At 41.8% G+C, this 27,253-nt stretch overlaps 1 protein-coding gene across 5 annotated transcripts in view; it reads right to left on the bottom strand.

The window, feature by feature from the left end:
• The window catches only part of DYM (dymeclin), a 360,650-nt gene that overhangs the window by 89,139 nt on the left and 244,258 nt on the right, over nucleotides 1-27,253 (bottom strand). For all 5 annotated transcript variants that reach the window (XM_040478872.1, XM_040478871.1, XM_040478874.1 and 2 more), the window contains one exon: nucleotides 20,661-20,763. In XM_040478872.1, coding sequence (XP_040334806.1) covers nucleotides 20,661-20,763 — 103 coding nt within the window. The remainder of the gene's footprint in view (nucleotides 1-20,660; nucleotides 20,764-27,253) is intronic.

Below are 27,253 nucleotides of genomic sequence, written 5' to 3'. Positions count from 1 at the left end.
TTCTCGGATTCCAAGCCAGCGTACTCTCATCTTTCGCCGGATTGAGTTAACTGGCCTCAACTCTGACTTCTTTAAATCACCTCTCAAAATCACTTTTTCAAAGGTCCATCAGACCAGTTACTCCACTGCTCGAAACCCTTCAATGACTTAATGCCCCAACTATGGGTAACATCCCAACTCCTGACAAGGAACAGCCCACCAGGCCTGGCATGGCCTGACACCGATCTGTACCTCCAGGCTTACTTAATGCTACTCTTCAAGACATTCTGGCTTGCTTACACTTTGCTGAAGAAACAGAACTCAGTCCCCCTTCAGGACCTTTGAACGTGCCACCAAAACGCTCTATGCCCACTCCTCCTCTGGCGGACTCTTACTCACCTATCAGGTCTCAGTTTAATTCTCACAGAGCAAATACCCCATTTCCCCAACCCCAACCCCCACCCCCCCCCCATTTAAACTGAGATTCTCAAAATTCTCTCGCATCACGTCACAGTTATTTTCCCTAGCCCTATTTATAATGTCGCATTTATTTACTTGCTAAACGACTGTGGTTTTTTCCCCTCCACCAGCTCCTGAGGTGCAGCAGGGTCCACTTCTGTTCATTCATCACTGTGTACTCAATGTCTGGGGCAAAACAGGACACAAATAAAATCAGGTGTTTTAAATGGATATATGCTGTTTCACTTTGGTATTTACTGTACTTAATCCTATGTAAAAACTAATACTACGTAATTCGTAACAGGACTGTTGTGCTTATTTTCAAATATGGAAACTGAAACTCAAAAAAATTAAGTAATTTCCTTACTATCACATAGCTACTAAGAGACAGAAGGATTCAAATCCAGGTATGTCTGAGGTGAAAGTCTTGACAAATCTTATTTCTTTTCTGTTTTTTCCCACTAGTGTCTTTTTGAAAAATTCTTTACAAAAAATTTTTTTTTTTAATTTGAGAGAGAGAGAGAGAGAGAGAGAGAGCACAAGTCGGGGAGAAGAGCAGAGGGAGAGAGAGAATCTGAAGCAGACTCCGTGCTCAGCTCAGAGCCTGACACAGGGCTCAATCCCATGACCCTGGGACCGTGACCTGAGCTGAAATCAAGAGTCGGACACTTAACTGACTGGGCCACCCAGGCACCCCTACAAAATTCTTTATTTTTTTAATTTGCATACCGGTCTTGTTTCTTTATATTCCATTTCCTCCCCGTCAAGTGTTATTTTGAAGCAAATTCCAGACATATCTTTCAGTCATTAGCATACTGTTAAGCACCTCCAAAAGATAAACATTTTTCTTTTTAAAACTATAACCGTGATGCCATTCTCACACACAGACAAGTTAATAGCAATCTCTGAAAATTATCAAATACCCAATCTAATCCAATTCAGTCAAAAAACCTTTCTGTTCTTTTTTAAAAAACAGAATGAGGATCCAAATAAAGTTTTTATAGTGCAATTGGTCTTTATTGACCAATGTGTTTCTCTCCTTTTTTCACCCCAATTGATTAGCTGCATAAACCAGCTTATTTGTCCTATGTAGTTCCTTGAGATCTGGATTTTGGTGATGGTGGTGAAGGTTTCTCTGTTCTGGATGTTTCCAGCATATTGGCAGCTGAGTCTAAAGGCTTGATCAGATCAGGTTTGACTCTTTTTCCCTTTTGAAACAAAACTACTTCATAAACGGTGGTGTGTCCCACATTGGAGGGCACATGAGGTCTGGTTGTCTGTTTTTGTAAGTTCAGCGTCACTCATGCTCAGGGCTCGGATCCATTAATTTATGAAGGTCTGCGAAATGATCATATTCTCTCTTTTCAGTTGTTAGCTGGACTACTTCTCCAAAGAGGAACTTTCCCCTCTCGGCTGTTTTCTTACCATCTTGTATAAAAGGCAGGATAAATTCTTCGCTCCTTTTAGTGGAAACCTGGTTGCTAGCGGCGCTCGGTACTACGTAACTGGGTGGGTCACTGGTTCCATGAGTTCAAAAGGCAGGAGGAGGACAACTAACCACAGCTAGAGGTATTAAACAAACAAGAACAGGAGTCCATACAGGTACTTCCTATTCAAACTAAGATCAAAGGGGTGTTACTCAATCTCTCCTATTTTCCATCTGCATATGCTGCTTCCCTGCCAAGAATCCAGGTTCCCAAGGCAATGAGCGAAGCGAAATTAGAATACTGTACAATTGTTCATTGGCTTTATCTCATGTTACACACACATTTCTTGAAATAACAATGACAAGCCTTCTACACACATAAGATTAGTGAAACAGTTTAATTTTGTTTTCAATCATGTCTTTAAGGTATAGCCTACCAGGTATGAAGAGTCACTTGGTTCGTTGGATACGCCACCAACTGGTTATATATTTAGGTTTATTTATTCAAATGTATTAAACAATTTTTTTTAATGTTTATTTACTTTTGAGAGAGAGAGAGAGAGAGAGAGAGCGAGAGCGAGCAGGGGTGGGGCAGAGAGAGAGAGAGGGAGACACAGAATCCAAAACAGGCTCCAGTATTTGAGCTGTCAACACAGAGCCTGATGCGGGGCTCCAACTCACAAACCGCGAGATCGTGACCTGAGCCAAAGTTGGAAGCTTAACCAACTGAGCCACGCAGGCGTCCCTTATTCCAATGTATTTACATGTTAGAGGTTTGCTCTTGTATCATCACTAATATTCAGTTCAACTCTATATGGGAGGAACTACATAGTTTTTCAGAGGCTTGCCTTATCCCTCTTTATCACTTTCCTCCACTCTCCTTATAGGTGACTGTTAAAAAAAAAAAATATATATATATATACATTTTTACAGTTTACAGTTTATCCTTCCATTGTTGTTGCTGTTGTTTAAAGCAAACTCTACCCCCAATGTGATGCTCGAACAGATGGCCAAGATCAAGGGTCAATGCTCTACTGACTGAATCAGCCAGGTGCCCCCACCGTTTGTTTGTTTTTTTCCTCCCCAAAATAGACGCGTCTAGGTGGCTCAGCTGGTTAAGCTTCCAACTTCAGCTCAGGTCATGATCTCACGGTTTGTGGGTTGGAGCCCCACGTTGGGTTCTGTGCTGACAGCCCAGAGCCTGGAGCCTGCTTCGGATTCTGTGTCTCCCTCTTCCTCTGCCCCTCCCCTGCTCGCACTCTGTCTCTCTCTCTCAAAAATAAATAAACGGACAAAAAAAAAAGATACAAGTGGATATCACCAACCTATTCTGAGGATGATGATGTGGTGGCACGCAGAGCTTCATATAGAAGTATTTATTTGTTCTTATAGCTGCACAGGACACTGCTGTGTGAATGCACTGAAGGTTACCCAACCAGTTCTCACGGAGGGAGCCTTAAAGATCAGCTTGGTTGGTGCCAACGCTCTCATATAATTTTATGTTCTATTCATACGTATCTAAATCTTTTCAATAAGGAGACTTTTGATATGTGGTCTATTTTGTTCGCTGTCTTTTTATATTTTGTGTTTTAGTATATTTTTTTGGTATTTAGGAAGTCTGTGTTTTTATTCTAATGGTCATCTTTATTTGAATAACGTATCATTTCTCTCATCTTCTCATTCTTCGTCATTTTCTGTTGGTTCACTACTATAAGCGATACTGAAATTAGCTAACTGCCTCTCTTACGTTCCACTTCTTTCCTACAATCTGACCTGAAATAATAATCCTGGAACTCCTAGTTACCTCTAATCAGCAAGCTTATTCTGCTTCTCACATGTTCTCCCCACGGTCCTCTCCGTATTTTAAGACTTGTCAGAAATACAGCCTTCACTCACTACGCTTGCTCCTTTCTGCCTATCACTTAACCTTCTAATGAGCAAAATGTAGCACCAGTCTATGTGTGTGGTCTGTCCAATCGTCGTGGTTGTACAAAGCTCCTTCTCTAGCATGGAGGTTGGCAAACGAACCATGGGCCAAATCGTGTTTGTGGACTATTTTAATACGACCTTTTGAGCTAAGAATGGTTCTTACATTTTTAAAGGGCTACATAAACCAATCAAAACAAACACTAAACACCCCGTACAAAGACAGGCAATGGAGACTAGCCATGTGGCCTACAAACTCAAACATTTACTATCTGGCTCTTTCTGGAAAACCTTTGCTGGTCACTACTCAGAGACAGGAGTAGGAAACAGTCCTCAGGAAGGAAACAATACTGAGTTCCTACATTTCGTAAGATTGTCTGTGCCTGACTTACTTGCAAGTCAGTTTGTTGGGGTATAAAATCCCAGCTTATATGTGCTTTCTTTGAGTATCTTCAATATGTAATTCCATTTTCTTCCAGCATAAAACACTGCTGTCAAAAAGTCTGTTGATAGTTTGATTTTCTTCCCTTAAAAGTGCCCTGGTCTTTTTTTGCCTGGCTACCCCTCAATTTCTTTCTCTTTATCTCTGTGTTGGTACCGACTGTCCTTCCACATGCAGTTTCGAATCTGTTTTCTTATTTTCGGAAAGTTTTCTTGAAGTAGAGCTTTTAGTATTTCTCTTTTTTTGGGGGGGGGGGGATTCGTATTTTATATTCTTTAGCTTCTCTCAAATCCTTTTTCTTTCTTTCATTCCTTTTTGCCTTCAAGTTTTTCATCCTTTTCACCTTCTACTAAGGTACTGTATTTATTTATTTACTAGATACCTGTGTATAGATGACATTTCTGAAATGATTCTTTTATTAAGAAAAAAAATTACCCATTTCAGTTTTTATATTTCTGATTTATGTTTTTCTGTTTTACTTATTTTTTTTTTACTTTTTAAAAAAAGTTCATTTATTTAAAAAATTTTTTAAAAATCTTTATTTTTTAACTTAATTTTCACTTTTTAAAATTTACATCCAGGGGCGCCTGGGTGGCTCAGTCGGTTGGGCGTCCAACTTCGGCTCAGGTCACGATCTCGCGGTCCGTGAGTTTGAGCCCCGCGTTGGGCTCTGGGCTGATGGCTCAGGGCCTGGAGCCTGCTTCCGATTCTGTGTCTCCCTCTCTCTTTGCCCCTCCCCCATTCATGCTCTGTCTCTCTCTGTCTCAAAAATAAATAAACGTTAAAAAAATAAAATAAAAAAAATTTACATCCAAATTAGTTAGTATATAGTGAAGCAATGATTTCAGTAGATTCCTTAATGCCCCTTACCCATTTAGCCCATCCCCCCTCCCACAATCCCTCCAGAAACCCTCAGTTTGTTCTCCATATTTATGAGTCTCTTTTTTTGTCCCCCTCCCTGTTTTTATATTATTTTTGTTTCCCTTCCCTTATGTTCATCTGTTTTGTCTCTTAAAGTCCTCATATGAGTGAAGTCATATGATTTTTGTCTTTCTCTGGTTAATTTCGCTTAGCATAATACCCTCCAGTTCCATCCATGTAGTTGCAAATGGCAAGATTTCATTCTTTTTGATTGTCCAGTAATACTCCATTGTATATATATATATACCACATTTTCTTGATCCATTCATCCACTGATGGACATTTGGGCTCTTTCCATACTTTGGCTATTGTTGATAGTGCTGCTATAAACATGGGGGTGCCGTGTCCCTTCAAAACAGCACACCTCTCTCCCGTGGATAAATGCCTAGTAGTGCAATTGCTGGGTTGTAGGGTAGTTCTATTTTTAGTTTTATGAGAAACCTCCATACTGTTTTCCAGTACTTATTTTTTTAAGTAAGCTTTACATTCAATGTGGGGTATGAACTCACGACCCCGAGATCAAGAGTCACATGCTCCACTGACTGAGCCAACCAGGAGCCCCCATTCTGTTTTAACTTGTATCGTTTTCTTAGTTTCTTTTAGTTGTTTTGAAAAGTTATGTAAGAGTTTTCATTTATTTTATGGGTGCATCTCATGCTTTCATTATCACTACAGATACTCTCTTCATTTTCTTTTATCTTCTATCTTTGCACTGGATTTGACTGACCTTTCTCTTATGCTCATTTCTAATAAAGTTAGTTTTCCTAATATTTTAGGAGGGAGGGGTGGGTCTAGCACTTTCTAGTCTCAGGACACTAGGGCAAACTTTTCTTAGTTTTTGTGAAGTGCTCCTAAATATCGCCACATACTTTCTGGGATCTTCTGGCTCTCTTCTCTAGCCCGACATTTATCTCAATTTTTTATTATTTTGCTTAGTGTCCTTGACCTTCTCTGTGGGCTGTATTTCTAGTAGCTTCACGTCAGTGTGGGGTTTGGTTCTAGAAGAAAGCTTCAGCTGTTTAGTTTTAAAAGTTCATAGGGCCCCAAGTCTAGAACTCCTTCAGATCTTACAGCAGACGCCTTACATTCAACTGTGAATTAGAGTATGCAAAACCCCTAACAGTTTCAGGCGCTTTTCTCAAACTGGCCTCTCCAGGATGCTTTCCAGTGAGTCCCTTCTGCCTACTTTGGGGTCCTCCTGTTCTCAGATCTCTTTGCTTCCTTCTAGTTCCTCCGACACAGACACTACAGGGATCTTGTAGTTCTCGGTAGTTTGCATCCACTCTCTTGTATTCTGGGTTTTCGGTGGTTATTTTGCCATCTCACAGATGTTAGTGTGAATGAGTGCTGGTGCATTTTATTTGTTGCCTCCATAGGGAAATTTCAGGAAACTAAAAAAATATAAGGCTGGGTCCATCTTCTAAGAATTCTTCTCACAAAGGCGACACTCTCAACCACTCTATATACTGATGTAGTTAAAGGCCCTTCTACTATGGGAGACTCGAATGAAAACCACCCCAAATTTTTACTATGCCTTCTCAGGGAAGCCTTTTTATTTATAGCATTCTATAAAACATAGGCTGATATTTAGTTTATCTACAGATATGTCCATCATTTTGTGACATCTAAAAACGTCTGTCTCAAATCCTTAAAGAAAGGATCTGCACCATGATTCTGTGTTTCCTATTAAGCCTCTTCCTACACCTGGGCCCACTACCGCCGTGTAACTCCACGGCACAATATTCATACCGTATTCTAGGCCGTGTTTCAGGGGACATCGTTCACACCGAATACCAGGTGAGTGGAGTCTCCTCCAATTGTGCATTCCAACAATCAGCCAGACAAATCCCTTTCTGTCCACCCAGTGCATCCTCGCAGAAATAAGGGAACCGGCGAATGCTAATGTTAAGGAAATTACACGCAAAAAAGCTACTTCAAGATACATTTTAAAGGCAAGGAAATCAAGGGTCAGAATGGCAAAGTAAGTCGCCAAAGCTCACAGCAAGTTAAAGGTAAGAAAAAGACTGAGCACAGGTCTTCTGCTTCTCAGGCTGCTGCTCTATCTCAAACTTTTCTGGATTACTCCTCCACCCCGCAGTTGTTCAAGGTGATTATCCACAGCATCCAGATCATATCTTTCCCAGCCTCAACACCCTGCCAGGCTCATGGCCGCTCCTGCCTGAAGCCCTCTGCATGCCTTGTTCCATCTCACCAGCACACGTCTTTGGCACGGCCACCTGACTTGTCTTTGCTCAAATGTTGCCTTCTCAATGAGGAAGGCACTTCACTGGCCGCCCACTGACACCACTAACTTCCCGTTGCCAGTGCTTTCCATCCCTGTCTATCCTCCATTTTCCCACGGGATCTTCTAACAGGCCATTCATTTGTTCATTCATTCACCCGGGCTTGCAATCGTTACAGAGCTCTCCCCATGAGAAGGTAGGCTTCAAGAGGGCAGAGAGTTTTACCTTTACTGGTGTCCTCACAGGGAAGAGAAAGTTACCTGAAAAAAATGGTAGCAGCTAACAACATGTGGGAGGAAAGAATAAGGAATTTCAAGTGCCATATGGAGCGTGTTTATGCATGCGTAGCTCCTTTGGAACCGTTATCACTAACTGTTCACCAGGAAAGTATGAGTGATGATATGATGGAGCGTTCCCAATGGGTACGGGGAATTTAGTACTTGGAATTGGTTAATAAGCGAAAGCGCCACGCACAGTGAAACAAAGTTACTCTTATCTGAATTAGTGACCAGTATGAAACAACTTCGTAAGAGAGAGAGAGTACCTAATTATTAAAGGCTCAGTACTTTGTAGCCTTAGAATATGATCCCAAAAAGGATGGCATTAATTCAGTCACTAACATGGTCAGCTAGCATTGCACATTCAAGGAAAATAGACGTGTTTCACAACAACACAATACTCTTCTGGTGACCTCAATCAAAATGCAAAGTTGAGATCACAGAGGGTACCAGGTGAGAGATCACAAGGGGCCTCAAATGCATGAAAATAATTAACCATGCGCTATTCGTTATTAAACAAACGTGCTTATAAGTAATTTCATTTCCCTGGCAGCAAGTACATTTTGGGACTGAATTTAGTTCTTACATGTCAATTATCCAAAAACAACTGCTTTGTTGTATTAACAAAAGAAGAAAACCAATATACTCCAATCATGAAAACGCCTCTAACAAATGTCAAATCACAAATGAACTTGCCTTTCTACTTCCCTCCATATACCACTTCTCATGACAGAGGCCTCCAAACTCACATCTCAAAAACTCAAATAATCTATGAGTAAATTAATAAACAATTTAGGCTTAACTTTCTCTGGTGTTGATCGAATCTTCTAATACCCGAAGTCTGGATAAAACTCTCATGCTTTCACGTTCGTTTTGGCATTTGTAAGGTGCTCCTCAAATGTTCTTGTAAGGATTCTTAAGAATTTTTCAGAAATCCATGAAATTTCCAGAAAAACAGGGAGAGCTGAATTCTCAAATATAATTTGTTTCGTAAATTAAATCAGCTAAGGAAAGAGTTGAATTTCCACTCATACAATGAATAAGATTACTGGTTTTTGGGGGTCTTTTTGGAGAAACAAAAATAAAGTGCCATTTATAAAACATTTGCAGCTTTGACTATAATCAACTGTAATAATAAGATACCAGCTCAAAAAAATTCTTTTCATTTAAACCTCTTTTGTAATACTGCTTTTTAATAACCCTCATAATAGCCGAATTAAAGGACCCTAACAGAAATCATTCATCCCACATAAAACAAACATTGCCTTTTCTTCTTAGCTTTGTTTTACAAGCTACATTATTTCCAGATGACGCTTGAGGGGACTATGGTTTCAAGAATTAGATGCTTAAATAGACAGCTGCTTTCTATTTGCCATGTAAATCAAGGATATATCAAAGAAAATTCCAAATAGAAGACTTCTTTTCTTCCTATTAGGAACTACAAACTCAGTCAGAAAGGGAGAAATAGAGAAAAACACTCAAAATTTGAGGAAACAGAAAATTTAAATTAAGATTTCTTAAATAAATAAAACTTGGAGACTGACAGGAAAAGGTATTTTCATATTAGCTCTGCACAGCAGCAGGTAAGAATTTTTTCAGCACAATGGGAAAGGGAAAAAAAACCCCATTATCACTAGTTTTTATAAATATATTCACATACTGCTACTGAATTTAATACGCATGGGTTATTTTCTGTACTCTTTAAACTTTGCTTCGAAAGTTAATTAATCATTGCCAGACTTCAATGCAAATGCATCCTATTTTCCTTTTACAAGCCAGAGGAAAGAACATAAGAGTTATTTAAGTATTTTTAATGATAATTGTTCTTTAAAAGTCCTTAAAAAGAATACTCTACCATACTCCTTAAGAACAGACAGGACAAACATCCTTTCCAGGAATAAGGAAAGGGTAATATTCTTTCCCTCAATGGAGGTGTGCTTTTTAAGAATGAAGAATTTTGTTTGTTTGTTTGTTTGTTTAATAAGAGGAGAGTCTTCCAACTAAATATTGCCCTTAGAATTCTCAGCGCATTTCTGAAAGGTCTAGTTCAGAAGTGTGTCCAAAGCCAAGTTACAATACAACCAAGAAAATCGGCCTGATTATGTTAAAGTCAGGCCTGGTTTGTAATTAAAGTGGTAGTGGAAGGGGGGAGGTCTGCTTACTTGCTAGAGGGTTTATTTATTTGAATTTGAAAATCAATTGTACTAAAGAAGAAACTTCCTGGGACCTAATCAATGTGGGGCTTGAGATCTATTTGAGATCAAAGCAGTTGTTTCTTTAAAGATGTTTACCAACATTATTTAGAAGATTTCCTTTTCTGGTTTTTTTAAGAGCAGTTTCTTCATTATGAAAGCAGCTATAAAGATCTTGATTCTTTATAGAATCTGGTGGATTCCAGAGCTGGAGCAGGGGACACACCTGATGAGCTAGAACATCTTGAATATCTCAAAAAAAAAAAAGGTCTGAGCATATTCAAAGGGCACAGGAGGCACCCCCAAAGGGCTCCTAATGGCCAAAGTTGGAATAACCTGAACAACAAAATAGCAATAGCCCTGGATTAGAAGACAAAGAAAGAATAAAATTAGGATCTATGAGTCCACACTGATATACATACATAACTGCATAAATGAATACATTGAGGACAGGTGACAAATCTTCCTTGCAGAACTGTTCAATAGATGTAAAAGGAATGAGACAAATAGAAAATCACTAATAAATCAGTAATATATGATGCAGATGAGATCACTGGATGCTAAAATTTGTGGGATAACTTTTAAGCAGAAACAGGATACTGGCACAGTCGCAAAGAATCTCCCCCAAATACAGAGTAATTACAAAGGGAAAAATCAGCAAGTGCACAGTCAAGAATCCTAGCGGATATCACTATAGTGAACCGATCAAGGAAAATGCAGGTAAACGTCACCAGCAATACACACTAACGTCATGTGTTCCCTGACCTGAGGCACTGAGAAGGGCATGTCACCTCTGCAGTACCCTTCTCAGTGATGCATAACGTCAATTTAATCGTGATAAAATGCCAGACACACCCAAACTGAGGGACATCCTACCAACTAACTGACCAGTACTTTTCAAAAATGTTAAGGTCAAGAAGGACAAGGAAAGACTACGGAGACGTGACGCAAAACGCAATGTGGGATTCTGGCTTGAATCCTAGGAAAAGGGTAAGGGCATCAGTGATAGAACTGGTAAAGCATGCATGAGATCTGGATTTGAGTCAGCACGGACCAAGGTTAATGTCTTAGTTTTGATAAATGGTCTGTGGTCATGTAAGATATTAACAAAAGGGAAAGCTGGGTGAAGGGTATATGGAAGTTCCTTAAAACTCTTCTGTAAGTCAAAAGTTATCTTAAGATGGTAAAGGAAGGAAGAAAGGAAAGGAGGAAGGAGGGAAGGAAGGGAAAAGTAAGTCCCGGGTGTCCTTGGCAAAAATTTCAGAGCCTGGAAAGAAAAGTATATGGTAAAAAGTACAAGTTCTCTGCCCTTGCTGGCCTTCAGTTTGACACCCCACTACTATTTATTTATTAGTGACTACTATTTATTTAGTTTCTTATGCATCTTCCAGAAAAACTAAAGGCGTATTTTTAAATGTACGTATAACCTACATACTATAAAGTTCTCTGTTTTCTGGGGTTTTTTCTTTTCTTTTTGTTGTTGTTTGGTTACTTAAGTGTTACATTTCACAAACCCTTATGGCCTGGATTTGGTTTTTATAAAAATGGCTGCAGAATATCGCACTGGATGAATTTATACTTTTTCTAATCAGTTCCCTGTTAACGGATATTTTGCTTGTTTGCACTTTTTTGTTCCTAAGTCAGGCTGAAAAACGAACATACCTTTGTGCAGCTGCAGATGTGACTGACTTTAAGAGTTTCTCAAGTCAAATCACTGCTCAAGACACAGTTTCCCTCCCTGAATATATGAACTTTTTCAAAGTATGAGCTTTATTCTCCGACATTCATCCTTAGGCCACAATGCCAGTCAAGCGGGTATCTATCTAGCCCATTCAACAAATAGTTCTTTTTTCCTAGTGCTCCAAGCACTACTTTTTAAATTTTTTTTTTAACGTTTTATTTATTTTTGAGACAGAAAGAGACAGAGCATGAACGGGGGAGGGGCAGAGAGAGAGGGAGACACAGAATCGGAAGCAGGCTCCAGGCTCTGAGCCATCAGCCCACAACCCGACGCGGGGCTCGAACTCACGGACCGCGAGATCGTGACCTGAGCTGAAGTCGGCCGCTTAACCGACTGAGCCACCCAGGCGCCCCTCCAAGCACTACTTTTTAAAAATGGCTTCATCAAGATAAAATTCATACACCATATACCTCGCTGATTTGAAGTGTACAATTCAGTGGCTTTTAGTATATTCACAGAGTTGAGCATCATCACCACCATCTCATTTTAAAACATTTTCATCATTTGCAAAAGAAATCTGTGCTCCTCAGCAGTCACTCCTCATTCTGCTTCACATCCCCAGTCCGAGGCATCCACTGTCTAACTCTGTAAGATGTGGACCTGTTGTGGCCATTTCATATGAATGACATGTGGCCTTTTGTTACTGACTTCTTTAACTCAGTACAACGTTTCCAGGGTTCATCCATGTTGAAGCTCCTATCAGTATTTCATTCTTTTTTAACTATCCAATAATATTCCATTGTATGGACATACCACACTTCTTGGCTAGTTGATAGGTATTTGGATTGTTACTATTTTTTGCCTATTAGGAATAAAGGTGCTATGACCACTCACGTTTCACCTGGACTTCTGTTTTCAATTCTTTGAGAGTATCATCATATGCTGGGTCATATGATTATTCCATGTTCAGCTTTTTGAGGCACTGCAGGTTGTTTTCCGAACCAGCTGCACAATTTTACATTCTCACCATGAGTTGAATGAGGCTACTAATTTCTCCACACCCTCACCAACACTTGTGATTTTCTGCCTTCACTGTGGTTGAAATTTGCACTTTCTTTTTTCTTTTTTTAAATTAAAAAAAAATTTTTTTAGTGTTTATTTTTGAGAGAGAGACAGACAGAGCACAAGCAGGGGAGGGGCAGAGAGAGAGGGAGACACAGAATCCGAAGCAGGCTCCAGGCTCTGAGCTGTCGGCACAGAGCCCGACACGGGGCTCAAACTCACAAACTGTGAGGTCATGACCTAAGCCAAAGCTGGACGCTGAACCGATTGAGCCACCCAGGCATCCCTAAATTTATTTTTGAGAGAGAGAGAGAGAGCGTGAGAGAGCGTGAGAGAGAGCGAGCACATGTGGGGGAGGGGCAGAGAGAAGGAGACACAGAATCTGAGACAGGCTCCAGGCCCGATGTGGGGCTTGAACTCACGAACCGTGAGATCATGACCTGAGCTAAAGTCAGATGCCTAACTGACTGAGCCACCCAGGTGTCCCAAAATTTGCACTTTCAGACAATGATGTTGAGCATCTTTCAAAGCGCTTACCGGTCACCTGTATATCTGCTTTGGAGACATGACTATTCAGATCCTTTGTGCCCATTTTCTTTTGTAATGTAGTAAAAGCATTATTGCTCTCTTGCATCACAGTCCAACAGGGTACCCAACTGGCTTTCAGTAAGATGATTCGGGGGTCCATGCACTTGCCATACTATGGACCCTGGAATCTCTTAATAGATTTCCTGCATCCAAGCTAGCACATGATGAGAGAGGTAGGGGGAGGTGGACACGCCCCCCCTTCGCGTGCAAGACGCAAGCGCGATGGAAAAGAGTGCTTAGTTGTATATCCAGGGAGAGGAGATGGGATCGGTGAGCATCCAGCCCCTCACTGCCTCACCCGGGGCCTAGTGGAGTGTCTGGCATTCAGGAAAAGTGGCTGATGGACTCGAAAAGTGCCAACACAAGACACTCCTTTTGCTTTTGGTGGTCACTCTGGTTTGGTTCATCGTAGGAGCTCTGGGACACACTCAGCCCTGGTATATTTCTGACGTCAGGGAGCTTGCTGAGTGAAGGCCCCTCTTTGGGGCTGAGATTCACCCTCTGGTGCCAAATAACCACTTAGGTATTTCGAGACCGATTAAAGATGCTTCCTGATGGCGCCACTCAACTGTGGTCAGTTCATGGTGGCTCCCGTTATCTCTCCCCCTCCATCTCATGAGGTCACACGTAGCCTGCAGGAATTTTCCCTGTCACTAGAGGGTGTGGAGCCATCTCCATCCTCCGAACCAAGTCCTGTTGCCCCAGAATATCTTTCCCAAACATGAACTGCACAGCACATCTATAAGAGCTAACACTTACTAAACACTTGGCTGTGCCAAGGATCCTACCTGGACTCTCATTTAATCCTGACAACAATCTTGTGTAGTGGATTCTACTGTTACTCCGATTTTCAGATGAAGCAACGGAGGCCTAGAGAAGCAAAATGACCTGTCCAAGGCCAGACAGCTATGCGTAAGATATACACGTTACAGAACCAGCTTGCAAAAGATTCACCCGTTTTTAAAATTTGGACTGTTTGCCTTTTTTGTGATTGAGCTGTTAAGAGTTCCTTACATTTTCCGAATCCTGGTCCCTTATCAGATATAAGATTTGCAAGTATTTTCCCCTACTCGGTGGGCTGTCTTTTCACTCTCTTGATGGGATATCCTTTGAAGCACAAGAGCTTTACATTTTGATGAAGTCTAATTTATCTGTTTTTCTTTTGTCACCTAAAATTTAGTCCTGCATTTTCTTCTGAGGATATCACAGTCTTAGCTCTTACATTTAAGGTCTCTGCTAGATTTTGAGCTAATTTTTTGGATATGGCGTGAGCCGCTCTTACACGCCAGACACCCTGTCACACACGAGAAACCCTACGGCGACGACGTGCCGTTTTCACTTCTATACCCTTGTTCAAGAAGCAGAACTCCTGGATTATTTTCCCGACTTAATCTCTCTTCTTAAAAGCACTACCCACCTCAAATTGCAACTCCTTTCCATGAAAACCGGCCCAATTCCTTTCCTACTTCCCCCAAGTTGTTCTCTTCCTCTTTTGAAACCCCCCAGGTTTGGTTATAGCCACCTTACAAAATATGTCACATGCAGTTGTAATTTAGTTGTGCACTTGTTTTCATTAGCCTCTCAGATTCCCTGTGTACAGGCGCTATGCTTACTTCATTTTTACCTCTCACATCATGCTAAAGTAATTCCCAGATAGAAGTTTGATCAAGATCTTTCTTAATGTCACCATCACTGGAATAAACACCCAAAAGTAATTCCTTGTCGTATAGAATCAGTTCAGAATACCTCGTAGCCTCTTTCTGAAGAAATGAAATGTCTAAAAGCAAAAATAAACAAGAGCCAGGAGAGTATTGGTTCAAAAGGTAAGTCAAATGACATATTCCAGGGTTAGCAATATTTTTGGGTTCCATGTAGAATGATAATGATACGCGGTCAAGACTTGATCAGAACAGATTTCAAATACATGGCTTTTGCTCTTTAGGAAGCTACAATTTAAGACAGCAAATTATTAGATCAAGTTGACGTTGAACAACCTGTTTTATGTGTACTGAACTAAAAGGAAAAAATGCTACAACTACCCTTTGAATAGGACAGAGACCATTCTTTTTTTTTTTTTTTTTAAGATTTAATTTTTATAAGTAATCTCTATACTCAACATGGGGCTTGAACTCATAACCCCGAGATCAAGAGTCACATACTCCAGCCATTTGCAACTACGTGGATGGAACTAGAGGGTATTATACTAAGTGAAATTAGTCACTCAAAGACAAATATCATACGATTTCACTCATACGAGGGCTTTAAGACACAGAACAGATGAAAACAAGGGAAGGGAAGCAAAAATAATATAAAACAGGGAGGGGGCAAAACATAAGAGACTCTTAAATATGGAGAAAAAACAGAGGGTTACTGAAAGGGTTGTGGGAGGGGGGATGGGCTAAATGGGGAAGGGGCATTAAGGAATCTACTCCTGAAATCACTGTTGCGCTATATACTAATGTGGATGCAAATTTAAAAAACTAAAAAATTAAAAAAAAAAAAAAAAAAAAGAGTCACATACTCCACTGAGGAAGCCAGCCAGGCACCCCAGGAAAGAAGCAACTGTGATATAAAGATCATGTACAAATTAATGAGAAAATATGTAATTGAGCTTAAAAAATTACACACATCCATGACATGTGTTGGAAACTAATCTTCTTTGACTAAGAAAATGACCAAACCATTCAAATTAAATGTCATACAGATATAATTTAGGCCTGAGACTCCTTTTCAGCTCTGGACACCGGCAAGAGCGTGCAGGCGTGCGGAGACAGAGCTTCATCCCCATCAATTAACCAGTTAATATTTAGCCTCCTTTTTTCAGCGTAAGACACAAGAGACTCATGCGCACTTCAAAGTGCACTCAATCCTCCTAGGAGAGAAGATATTACAAATGAAACAATTACAGGATAGAGAAGAGCATATATTTAGCTGCTCCTTCTTTGTGTGTGTGCAACAGATCATGTATACCACTGGTTCTCTCATCTCAAGAAGAGCCTTTTATCTTCTTAAAAATCTCTGATGCTCTTAAGAAGCTGTTTTTATGCGGATTATATGTAGTGGTATTTATTACATTACAAATTAAAGCCAAGAACAATTTAAAACACAAGAGCACCACGCATTCTGTGAGCTGCCAGAGCAATGAAATGATCGTTGACCATGTAGCCTCTGGACGACTCTACCATACGGTGGTACAGGAGGATAAAAATGAGACTTTGAAAACCACTGGGATGTGTGTGCACGTACGTGTACACACAGACACGTAGATGTAAGTTAGTAGCATTATACTTGCTTAGCATTCAATGATAAACTCTTAGCTGCTGTTTATACCTCAGCTGTTTTTTTTCTGATTCTGTCTCCTTAATCTTTTTGGCTGGGTCTTTTTGGCTTACATCCTTGAATTCACCATTTAAAATTAGATGGTAGAGGGGCACCTGGGTGGCTCAGTTGGTTGAGTGTCCAACTTTGGCTCAGGTCATGATCTCGCGGCTCGTGAGTTCCAGCCCCCATCAGGCTCTGGGCTGACAGCTCAGAGCCTGGAGCCTGCTTTCGATTCTTTGTCTCCCTGTCTCTCTGCTCCTCCCCTGCTCATGCTCTCTCGGTCTCTTAAAATCAATAAACATTAAAAAAAATTTTTTTTTAATTAGATGGTAGAGTCAGTCCTACAGAAAGTTTCCCAAGTTTGTTGATGATCAAAGGACAATATAATTTGGTTCCTTACGGTTCCACCTAAAATAAAGTTAGTCTTCTCATCTCAAATAGTTGCTAAGATGATTGTTAGAAATTAGGGAAATAAAGCTTACGTGACATTGTAATAATATTCATAATTGAAAAACCACGGTTATAGTTTAAAAAGCAACTAAACTCATTTGTTATTTTTGTTTCACTTTCTAGATTCAGGTTTGTTGTATATGACCAAAGTTGTTTTAGAGGCTTATTCTTATTTTATTTACTTTTTTTTTTGGAAATCTTTATTTATGAGGGGGTGGGGGGGGGAGAGCACACACAAGCAAGCAGAGGAGGGGCAGAAAGAGAGAGAGGGAGAGAGAGAATCCCAAGCAGGCTCTGCACTGTCAGCACAGAGCCAGGTGCGGGGCTCAATCTCGTGACCTGAGCCGAAATCAAGAGTCGGACACTTAACCCACTGAGCCACCTGGGCGCCCTGAGACTTATTCTTAATTTTAAAAAATCTTGAAAGATTCTAACAATTCTCTCCTGTCCCTTTAGTCACGGAACTGACTTTTAGGAAATCCTGATATAAAGATACCAAAGTGCGGCCACGTCATCAACTGAACTTCAGGTGCTTCGCGAAACATGTACGTTGCCCCTGTACAAAGACCGCAGAACCAGCTATGACTCTCTGCACTACGGGTTCTCTCTCCCCAAAGAGGACTTGAGTGCAATTTTTTTTTTCACTGAAATTTTATTTCCCGTCAAGCAGCCAGACCATTACCCTCATTATCTGGAACTTGGTGGAAGGCTTCAGGTTTCCCTTGAGATGTTTCGACAAACAAGGTTGTACTAAAGAATTAATACTGATGTTTTGGTAACTTGCTATTGTTTTCTGTGGTGTTACTCAACTGGCTTGTGAATTACACACTATAATGAGAATAAATATTTTCTTAATATACTCAGAAACCTCTAGGTAGACTCAAAGCACTCTGTGTATTACAGTGAGAAGAAAAACGCATTCCTGATTTTAAGCACTTATTTAAACTCATTCAATCTCCACTGCTGCATGTAGACCCTTTCCTTTTCCTTTTCCGTCTTTTTCAAATACGTGGTCTAAAGCATCAGTCTAGGACACAGAGCTTTATGTGGCTGGTGACAGAGACATTTAATTAAAATTTCTAGGGAGGGAAAAAGGAAACACATTTATTTTCCCAGTTAGTGACCAATTTAAAAGAGAGTGACAGGGGCGCCTGGGCGGCGCAGTCGGTTAAGCGTCCGACTTCAGCCAGGTCACGATCTCGCGGTCCGTGAGTTCGAGCCCCGCGTCGGGCTCTGGGCTGATGGCTCAGAGCCTGGAGCCTGCTTCCGATTCTGTGTCTCCCTCTCTCTCTGCCCCTCCCCCGTTCATGCTCTGTCTCTCTCTGTCCCAAAAATAAATAAACGTTGAAAAAAAAAATTGCCAAAAAAATAAAAGAGAGTGACAGTGAGGACGTGGTTTCAAATATGCACCTCGCTCATGGTGTTTTGAACACTGGGAACGACGAGTGAAAACAGCCGGTTACCTCGGAAGAAGAACATGTACTTACTTTTACGACTGCCATCATGTTCCTCAATTGCCTTGCAGTGATTCCGTTACTGTCACTACCACTGAATCAGGGCCACCCACCCTCTTCAACTAACTCTAAGGAAAGGCAGCAAAATTCAAGTTCATAAATGCATTTGGAGTATGTTGTGGCATGGCTGCTAAAATGAGGACTGTCAATGACAGATTCCAAATGGAATTTTCCCAGCATTTCTATGGAGCAGATACTTCAGGAAATTCACTGTTACTTAGTGAAAGTCTCATGCAAGAAGAAGTCAGCAACTCTAAAAACTGTCAAGTTCAACAGTAGAGGTCATATGTCCGTTGGGAGTTCAACCTGTCCCGTCACTGCATAATCACCATGATTGGCGAATATCATTAAATACGACCCATTTTCTCAAAGAAATTGTCACTTTTCTGGTCTCTGATTACAGGAGGATGCTGCTGGCACAATGTCAAGACTAAATTCATTCAACACATTGTTGTGAAAGAAATGACACAGGAGTACTACATAAGCAAATGACAGTTGTATAAGAAATCACAAAACATTTACAGATGCATTGACTTCAAGCTCTCAATAAACACAATCTCCACTGCCACTCTGAGGCCCCAACTGAGGTTTCCAAGAAGTGATTAGGAAGAAATATTTTTCCCATAACAAGTCATGGCTCGGATAGAAGTGAGCTATTATGCTATTTTTTTTTTTAAGTTGAGAAAACTCAATTACGAAAAAAAAAAAAAAATATATTTATTTATTTATTTTTTTTTTTTTTTTTTTTTTTTTTTTTTTGGTAAGAGAGAAATACTTTGGAATTACAAACTTAATACCTTAATGGGAATGACAGATCACAGCATCACACACACGCACACAATAAACACAAAACAAGACAAACAGCACGGGTCGGGTTGTGAACGCTCACGGCTATCTCGTTTGTCAGCGACTGCTACCCGGACCGGGTGCTGTTCCCACAGTCTCCTATCAGCACAGCCATTTAGAAATGAAACAAACCACAGGAAACAAAACAACTCTCCGGCTGTCTGGCATGCATCACCACTTCAAACTCAGAGCTTCAAAATTCTCTCATGAAGTTTCTGAACATCAACCCACTGAGTTGTCGTCGGGGGATGCAGGGAGGTCCTTATTAGACTTGATGGACAAGTTCTAAGGTTTATGACACGAGGATTTTTAACATCATCATCTAAGCCATGTTCCAACAAAATATAAGAAATGTTGCAGTTAGTGACACTGCTCTAAAGGAACTCTGAATGTTCTCTCCTTCCTGTTATAATGCTCATCCCCGAGCTGCTCCCATTCTATTCTGTCATCATCCTCTGAAGTTAGGTGGTAATAAGCTCTTTATCTTTGAAGTGGGTGAAATCAAGGGAGTACATTAGTGCTGCTGTCCCCTGACCATGGCTTACAGGACCAGAGTAGCATCCTGATCTGAACAGAGCCAACTGGATTCTCTCTCCCAGGAAGTGAGAATGAGGACTTCATGACTCTAGTCAGGTGGCTGAAGACACGACCCTCACAGGACATGTTACAGCTTGGGAGGGAGGAAGCTGGAGTGGCTGTTTTAGGTCCCAGTCAACAAATAGGGAAATCTGGCTGATAGCAGCACAAGAATAATACTGAAGCAAAAGGAAGCAGAGCCTCGAAACTAAACTAAAGCCTCAGAAAGACAAAATATTCTTGAATCCAAAAGGCTTTTCAATTTCAGGTTCTGGTTCTCTGATATCTAGGTGTACCTGTCCCCCTTGAGTTCAGTGAGAAACCTTTGCATAGTTTCTATAAAACTGCTCCTTGTGCTTTTATGTAATTAGTTTGAGTGGGTTTCTTGCCTAAGGTAACAAGTCCTATTTTTTTTTCTAAGTAGGCTTCACGCCCGGTGTAGAGCACATGAGGCTTGAACTCACAATGCTGAGACCAACACCTGAGCTGAGATAGAGTTGGATGCTTAACCGACTGAGTCACCCGAGCGCCCTGCAAGAGTCCAAATTATTAACAATCACTGGCTTAGGTTGGACTTCTTTAACCACTTGATAATAATCATTTAAAGTTCTTCCTTGATTTGCGACATCACTCCTTTCTCTGCACAGTAGAGGCGTCATGGCCATAGACAGACACTGAGAAGAGAGGAGTACTGTTTCTTACAAACCTAACCATGAAAGGAAAACCTCTTGCTGAAAAAGTAAGGTAACTACTTACGTAATCTGGTAGAGGAACATCATTGGAACTCAGTGAACCTCTCAAGGACTGTGTGGCTTGTTCCAGAACTTTGTTGTGTTTTTTAGACAGCAAGGAAAACAAACTGAAAAAAAAAAAAAGAATGAGTATCTCCTTTTCTAGGTTTTATACAGAATTATACAGTTCCACAAGACGTCAATTATTCTAAAATATACATGTAATGACTTTTTTCATGCCTGTGTTAATAGCAGGATTAGTAATACTACCAATAAGACAAAAAATGAAGTGAGGAGAATGTTTAAATTATAAGGAGTCTAAAGCATAAAAAAAGTTTGACAACTTAAAGACCGTATTTCAAACACGGGATAATTTTCTTTCCACAGTAGTGGACAGAGATTCAGACAGTCTGGGATATGAACGAACTTTATGAGTAACTTGGAATGTAATCTATTACTAGTCACTTGAACTTGTATCTCAATGTTCTCATCTTTCATATAAGTGTGTTGGGTCAGATTATTTTTCTAATGTAATACAGTCTATCGCTTATCACAGCTTTACATTCTTCTCAAAAATAAGGACTTTAAATACATTTATTAGAAGATTTCCACTTCTGGCCATGATGGGTTAACTGGTACCGAACAGCCTTCCTGCTATTAACACCTAGGAAAACTGGACGAGATACACGAGACAACATTTTCCAGATGTCGTACAACACCCGCAGGGCAGGACCGTGGTCCCTACGAGAGAGTGTGCGCCTAGACCAGCCTTCCGGACTGTGGTACGGAAAGCTGGCACCCGGCAGCATGCAGCAGCGTCTTGCTGCGCTGAAATCACAGAGGGAAGGACTGGCGGCTGCGTGGCAGGTGGAATTGGCAGGCAGATCATTAGACTGGAGAGAAACGCAAGAGGGAGGTCCAGAAACCTGCCCAAGGGTCTTCTCCATTTGAGGTTTGGTTCTGTTTGTCCTTTTGAGGTCGAAAGCGAACCTCACGCTCGCCGTTCACACCCATTTGCCACGACGCGCTGGTAGCCAGTACGGAGCAGCACTGCGTTATCTGTGATTCCAGAAATGTTATATGCGACAAGGCATGTATATGAATGAATACTGTGCACACACATCTATCTCTCTTATTCCACCACCCAATGTGTACAGTTTTGCACCTCATACTTTTTTGCATTTCTTGATCCATTCAATAAACATCGAGTGCCGTAACTTGGTTATCCAAACATCCGGGTATATCATAATTTAACTAGTCTATTATTAATCATTGCAACGCCTCCACTTTCATTTCGTTATTTTTCTATCAACGGCACTGTGCTGAACACCCTTCTGTATAATTTTTAGCATACTGAGGTGCGACTATCTACTGGATAAATTCCTTGAAGTGAAACGACCGAGTAAAAGAATAATGGAAAAGAATAGAACAGTGAACTGTGTAGCAGTATACATTTTTCAAATATACAAGTTATTTTGTAAATAATGAAAATAAAAGGCAAAAATATGTTGGGAGAGTGTGTAAAGTATATCCCCACGGAAATGCATAAAGAGAAAAATTGGTAAGATTCTTTTGCTTGCGGTACATTTCAGGAACAAATGGAATTTGAGAGGAGTTTTCGGAGACTGAAAGAATTTGCATGGTTAGTTCTAGCATAGAGAATGGCAAGACTCATAGGCCTGAACCGAATGCCCGCACAAGAAGGGAAAACAATAAACGCTCCTGGAAGAAGTGAGCTTCCCGGTGTGAGGAGAAGGGGGGGGCCACTGAAGGAGACAGCACACTCTATTGAGTTCACAAAATACCAGAACTCGGGAGCTGCTTAATGGGTTCAACAAACTGGGGGTTCTGTCCATGCCCTGAGCTCATCTTCAGAGGACAACAGAGGTCATCTAGGGTAACTTCCATCAAACCTGAAGAAACTCATTAAACGAGCGGTAGGAATCAAAGCAGAAAGGATTTGAAATGGTTTCCTTTGGAGAAGAAAGGCTAGTTCGTTTACTTTAAAAGTGAATACCAACAACCCGTTCTCCTTGTTAGAAGAAGACAAAACCAGGAAGTGAGCTTCAATGCAAACACAAACTCTTTCCGCTGGGCATGATGGGAAATCTGAGTAGTAAGGGCAGAAATGTTGCAATGGTCCACCTCAAGGAGCTGTGGCCACCATTCCTGGCTGCTCTTAAGAAAGCTGCTTTGGGAACAGAGGAGTTGAGGTCACTCCCAGCTTTCTATCGTGAAGGAGAAACCGAGAAGTCACGCTTACTTCAAGTTGTTATTCTTCTACAATAGAACAGGCTTTCCCCTCAGGTCTTAACCGCCACAGAGCTTTCAACTTCTTTTTTTGTTTTTTTAAACATTCTATTTCTGGCTCGCATTTAACATTTTTAAGGCAAAATGACCTAAATTTATATGAGACGTGGCTTGCAGATTGCTGAGAAAAGTAATGTCTGCTGAAAGCTTTGCAACCAAAGTACTAGCCCTGGCTTAATGCTGGTCAGAGTACGCGGTAAAGACGTAGAGGGTGTTTGCATGTAAAGGGGTAATTGCTGGCTTTCAACTGTACTATTCACTCAGGATATGGCTGCCACAGTGCTTGCTTTTAAAAGATTAGACTTTTCTTTTTATACAAGAATGTTCACTACAAACTGGTTCACCACTGAAAAACTGGGAACAACCAGAACACTGGGGAAGAACGGAGTGGGTAAATAAACTGTGGGATATTCATACAATGAAAAACTATGTAGTAATTTCAAGTTTTCTAAAGGTACACGCAATAATATGGATACATCCCCAAAACAATGTTGTTTGCTGGGCCCTTAGAGAAGAATGTGACCAAAAGAATATTATTTAAATAGTGTATTAAAAATGCAAAAATGATACTACCTGTCTTCTATGGATAAAACATTTGAATAAAACATATGGAAGTGATAAATACTACATTTAAGATAGCTATTATTCTCTGAGAAAGAAGGGAAGGAAATGGAATCAGAGAGGGGAAAAAATAAGGGATTTAGCTCTCTCCGCATCTTTCTCTCTCTCTCTCTCTCTATGTAAAATGTTGTTTTTGTTACGCTAGATACATACATAAGGGATTGCTGTATTTATCTCTTTGACGTATGCTTGGAATACTATATACATTTTAAAAACTGGAATAAAAAGAATACACTACCCTGAAGACAAGAGAGTTCCTGCTAACAGCCAACATTTTTTTTTTTTAAGTTTATTTATTTATTTTGAGAGAGAGAGCTCAAGAGGGGTAGGGTCAGAAAGAGAGGGGGAGAGAGAGAGTCCCAAGCAGGCTCCGCAGTGCTAGCACAGAGCCTGACGCAGGGCTCGAACTCTTGAACCACGAGATCATGACCCGAGCCAAAGTCAGGCACTTAACCAACTGGGCCCCCCGGGTGCCCCGAAAGCCAACATTTCAGCAAAGAAAGCGGCATGTGGATAGAATATGTACGGTGAGTCCAACATGACACAAGCTAAAAAAACCACCAGCTGCTGAAAAGGCTGCAGTTGAAGGTGCACAGCCAGTGACAGGAGATGAGACCAGAATGGAGATGTCTGAGACAGAATGTGAAGGATCAAAAGTCCGGGGCTTGATTCTATGTTGAGAAGAAGCTAATGGAACATGTGTCTTCCAAAATGATGACAGAGACATGTTCCTTGTTCCCAAGGAGCTCAAATCTAAGGTGATAAGAAACAACAACAAAAAGTCTGCAATTCTGAAATTGGAGAACACCATGGGTCTTAAGAGTAGGCTGTGGGAACACAGAGGAAGGCTGGGTACATTTCGGAGGAAACCTACTTTCTGTGGCCTTGACGTTTAGGGGGTTGCTAGCTGGGAGATGTACAGGGTGAGGAAGAGGAACTCAGAAGGGGAAACAGCGCCCACAGAGGCACAGAGAGACTCGAGGGAAGTACCAAGGCCAGAACAACGCAAGTCCATGGGGTGAGCGGGGGCAAGAGAGAAGTTTAGCAAGACAGGGATGGGCTGTCAAAGAAAACATGCTAAGGGGTTTGCAGTTCATCTTCTCGAAGTCACTGAGGCAGGCAGCAAGTCAAATATTTACCAAGAACCTTCTATGTGCCGGGCAATGCGCAAGTTGCCTGGGGTACAGTGACATGCAAAAGCAACGTGGTCTTTGTCCTGCCCTCCTGGAGGAGGTGGTTGCGTTGGGGACAAACCTACACAGAAGGTTCTACCGTCAGTGCAGCGATGGAGATGGGCGTGGAGAGCTATGGGGACACAGATGAGGCTGCCCAGCTGCACCTGAAGGCAGGAACGGGAGGTCAGCCCTGGAGGTGATGCCTGAGTGGAATCCGAAGGAACACTTGGGAGTCGGCCAAGGAAATGGGGCAAAAGGGCAAAGGTCACCTGGACAGAGAAAAGAGCACGAGGGAAAGCAGACATCCAAGTGCAGGCAACGGGAGGGCACACACGCTCACCGAGTGTCACACGCGCGGCAGAGCACGGGGTTAAGGCTGGGCTGCCAGTGGGGATGGTTTATGAAGCGTCTCTCGTGTCTCACTTAGACCTTGGGCTTTATCCTGAATGCCAGCGTTTTATGACAGCAAGGCTACAACGGGAGAGGCAAAAGCGAAGCTGTTGTGTCTGGTGTTCAGGTGGGGAGTACGGGGCAAGGGATGGGCAGGAAGTGATCATTCCTTGTTCGTCTATGTCCTCAATCTCTCCCCAGTGCACTCTCATCCCACGGTGGCCAGGCAGTCCCTGCCACAGAACCCCAGGGCTCCAGGAAGCAAAGTCTGAAAACTAGAGCCCGAGGAGTGAGGCACAAGTACATAAGCATAAGTACACAAGCAAGCGTGCTTGCTGTAGAAAGATTCCTCCACCCCCAGAGGGAAGGACAGACAAGGGCTGCCAAGAGAACGGTCTAGAAGCAGATCCTTTAGGTAACTTCTACGCTGCCCAAGAGCAGAGGAGGTAACCGAGCTAAAGCAGTCTGAGCCACCAGGAAGGCAAAGAGACAACAGAGAGAGTGACAGAAAGGAAGTCAGGGACGACTCCGAGGTTCCCAACTTGGGAAACAGCAGCTGGCTGAGAACGTGAATGTATGTGCTAGGAATGGAAGAGCAGAAGACAGGGAGAGGGCCCAGGAGGGCCAGGGCTCTGCCTTGAAGGCAAGAGCAGCAGCAGTAGCTACGAGGACGCACATAGGGCTCACTGTGTGTCAGACACTGCTCGACAATAATCACATGAGGTGCACATTATCACTATCCATCCTTTCTAGGGAGGGTGAAATCGAGGCAAAGGTTGAGTACTTTGCTTAAGGCACACAGCTACTTAGCGGTGGAGTCAGGAGTCAAATTCAGGCAGGCAAACTCCAGAATCTGTGTTTTTTCAATGTTTATTTATTTTTGAGAGAGAGAAAGAGAGCGCGTGTGCATGTGCGTGAGCAAGTGGGGGAAGAGCAGAGAGAGGGAAACACAGAATCTGAAGCAGGCTCCAAGGCCCCGAGCTGTCAGCACAGAGCCCAGTGTGGGGCCCGAACTCATGAACCACGAGATCATGACCTGAGCTGAAGTCAGTCACTGAACCAACTAAGCCACGCAAGTGCCCAGAATCTGTGCTCTTAATGATTCTGCCACAAAACCCAGAGATGCTCAGGAATATCCAGATGGAGAGGGTCGGGGATACCCAAGTGGGCAGTTAGTTCAGAAACACGAAGTTGGTGCTTGGGAGAGAGGTGAGACCTTTTAGGGTTATCAGCATCAGCTGACATCACACAACTACAGGTGATCACCCAAGGATAATGTGGCAAGTAAGAAAAGAAGATCAAGGTCAAAATTCTGGGAAACACCATGACTAAAAGGGGAAACAGCAAAGGGCCCCCTAGAGACATAGAAGGGGAAGAACAAGACATTCTGGAAGCCCAGAGAATGATCTCAAGGGAAGAGTGGTCATCACTGTCAAAAGGTAAAGGCTAGAGTAATACCCTAAAGGGGAGGCAACACTGGGAGGTCACTTTCAGGAGGTGGCATGGGGCTCCCTCCTTGAATACTGCAGACCTTTCCCACAACAATCTTCCCCCTCACAACTTCTAGGCACCTTCTCTCGACACCCCAGTCCCTCCTTCATAAGAGCAGTCCCCTGAGAAACGAGGACTACCTTAACTCCGCAAAAGAATGGGAGCAGGTAAAGAAACTTAGGTGTCCAGTTGGTAGTTTGTCCAAGGTTAAAGTCACAGTGTAGTGAACACGCAAGCTCTCTTACAAATCCTAAAGAGCTATTTTAAAATGCAAGGAAACACAAAATATTATTCAGGATGTTAAAGGCAGAGCTACGGGTAGAAACCGAATCTCCTTACGCCAAGCTTCGTGTTTTCCCTGTACACAGTGACTCCTTCCACACGCAGGAATCCCCCTCTCTCCTCTCTGCCCGTCTAAATGCTGCCTGGCCTTCGAGGCACAGCCTCATGCTGTCAATTCCATACCCTCTGTGAAGGATTCCTCTAACCTGTGCTCACCCTGCCTCCGAACCACACCAACTTCTAACTTCTCCACACCTCAGCTGACGCTTAAATACGGTCTCACATGGCTGGGCACCTTAGTTTTAATCAGCTTTACTGAGGAATCAGCAGCACAGACTACAATTAGCCA

This window comes from Herpailurus yagouaroundi, unplaced genomic scaffold, assembly GCF_014898765.1.
Source record: "Herpailurus yagouaroundi ecotype Mexico unplaced genomic scaffold, PumYag 142, whole genome shotgun sequence".
NCBI lineage: Eukaryota > Metazoa > Chordata > Mammalia > Carnivora > Felidae > Herpailurus > Herpailurus yagouaroundi.
This window is presented reverse-complemented; position numbering and strand designations above follow the sequence as displayed.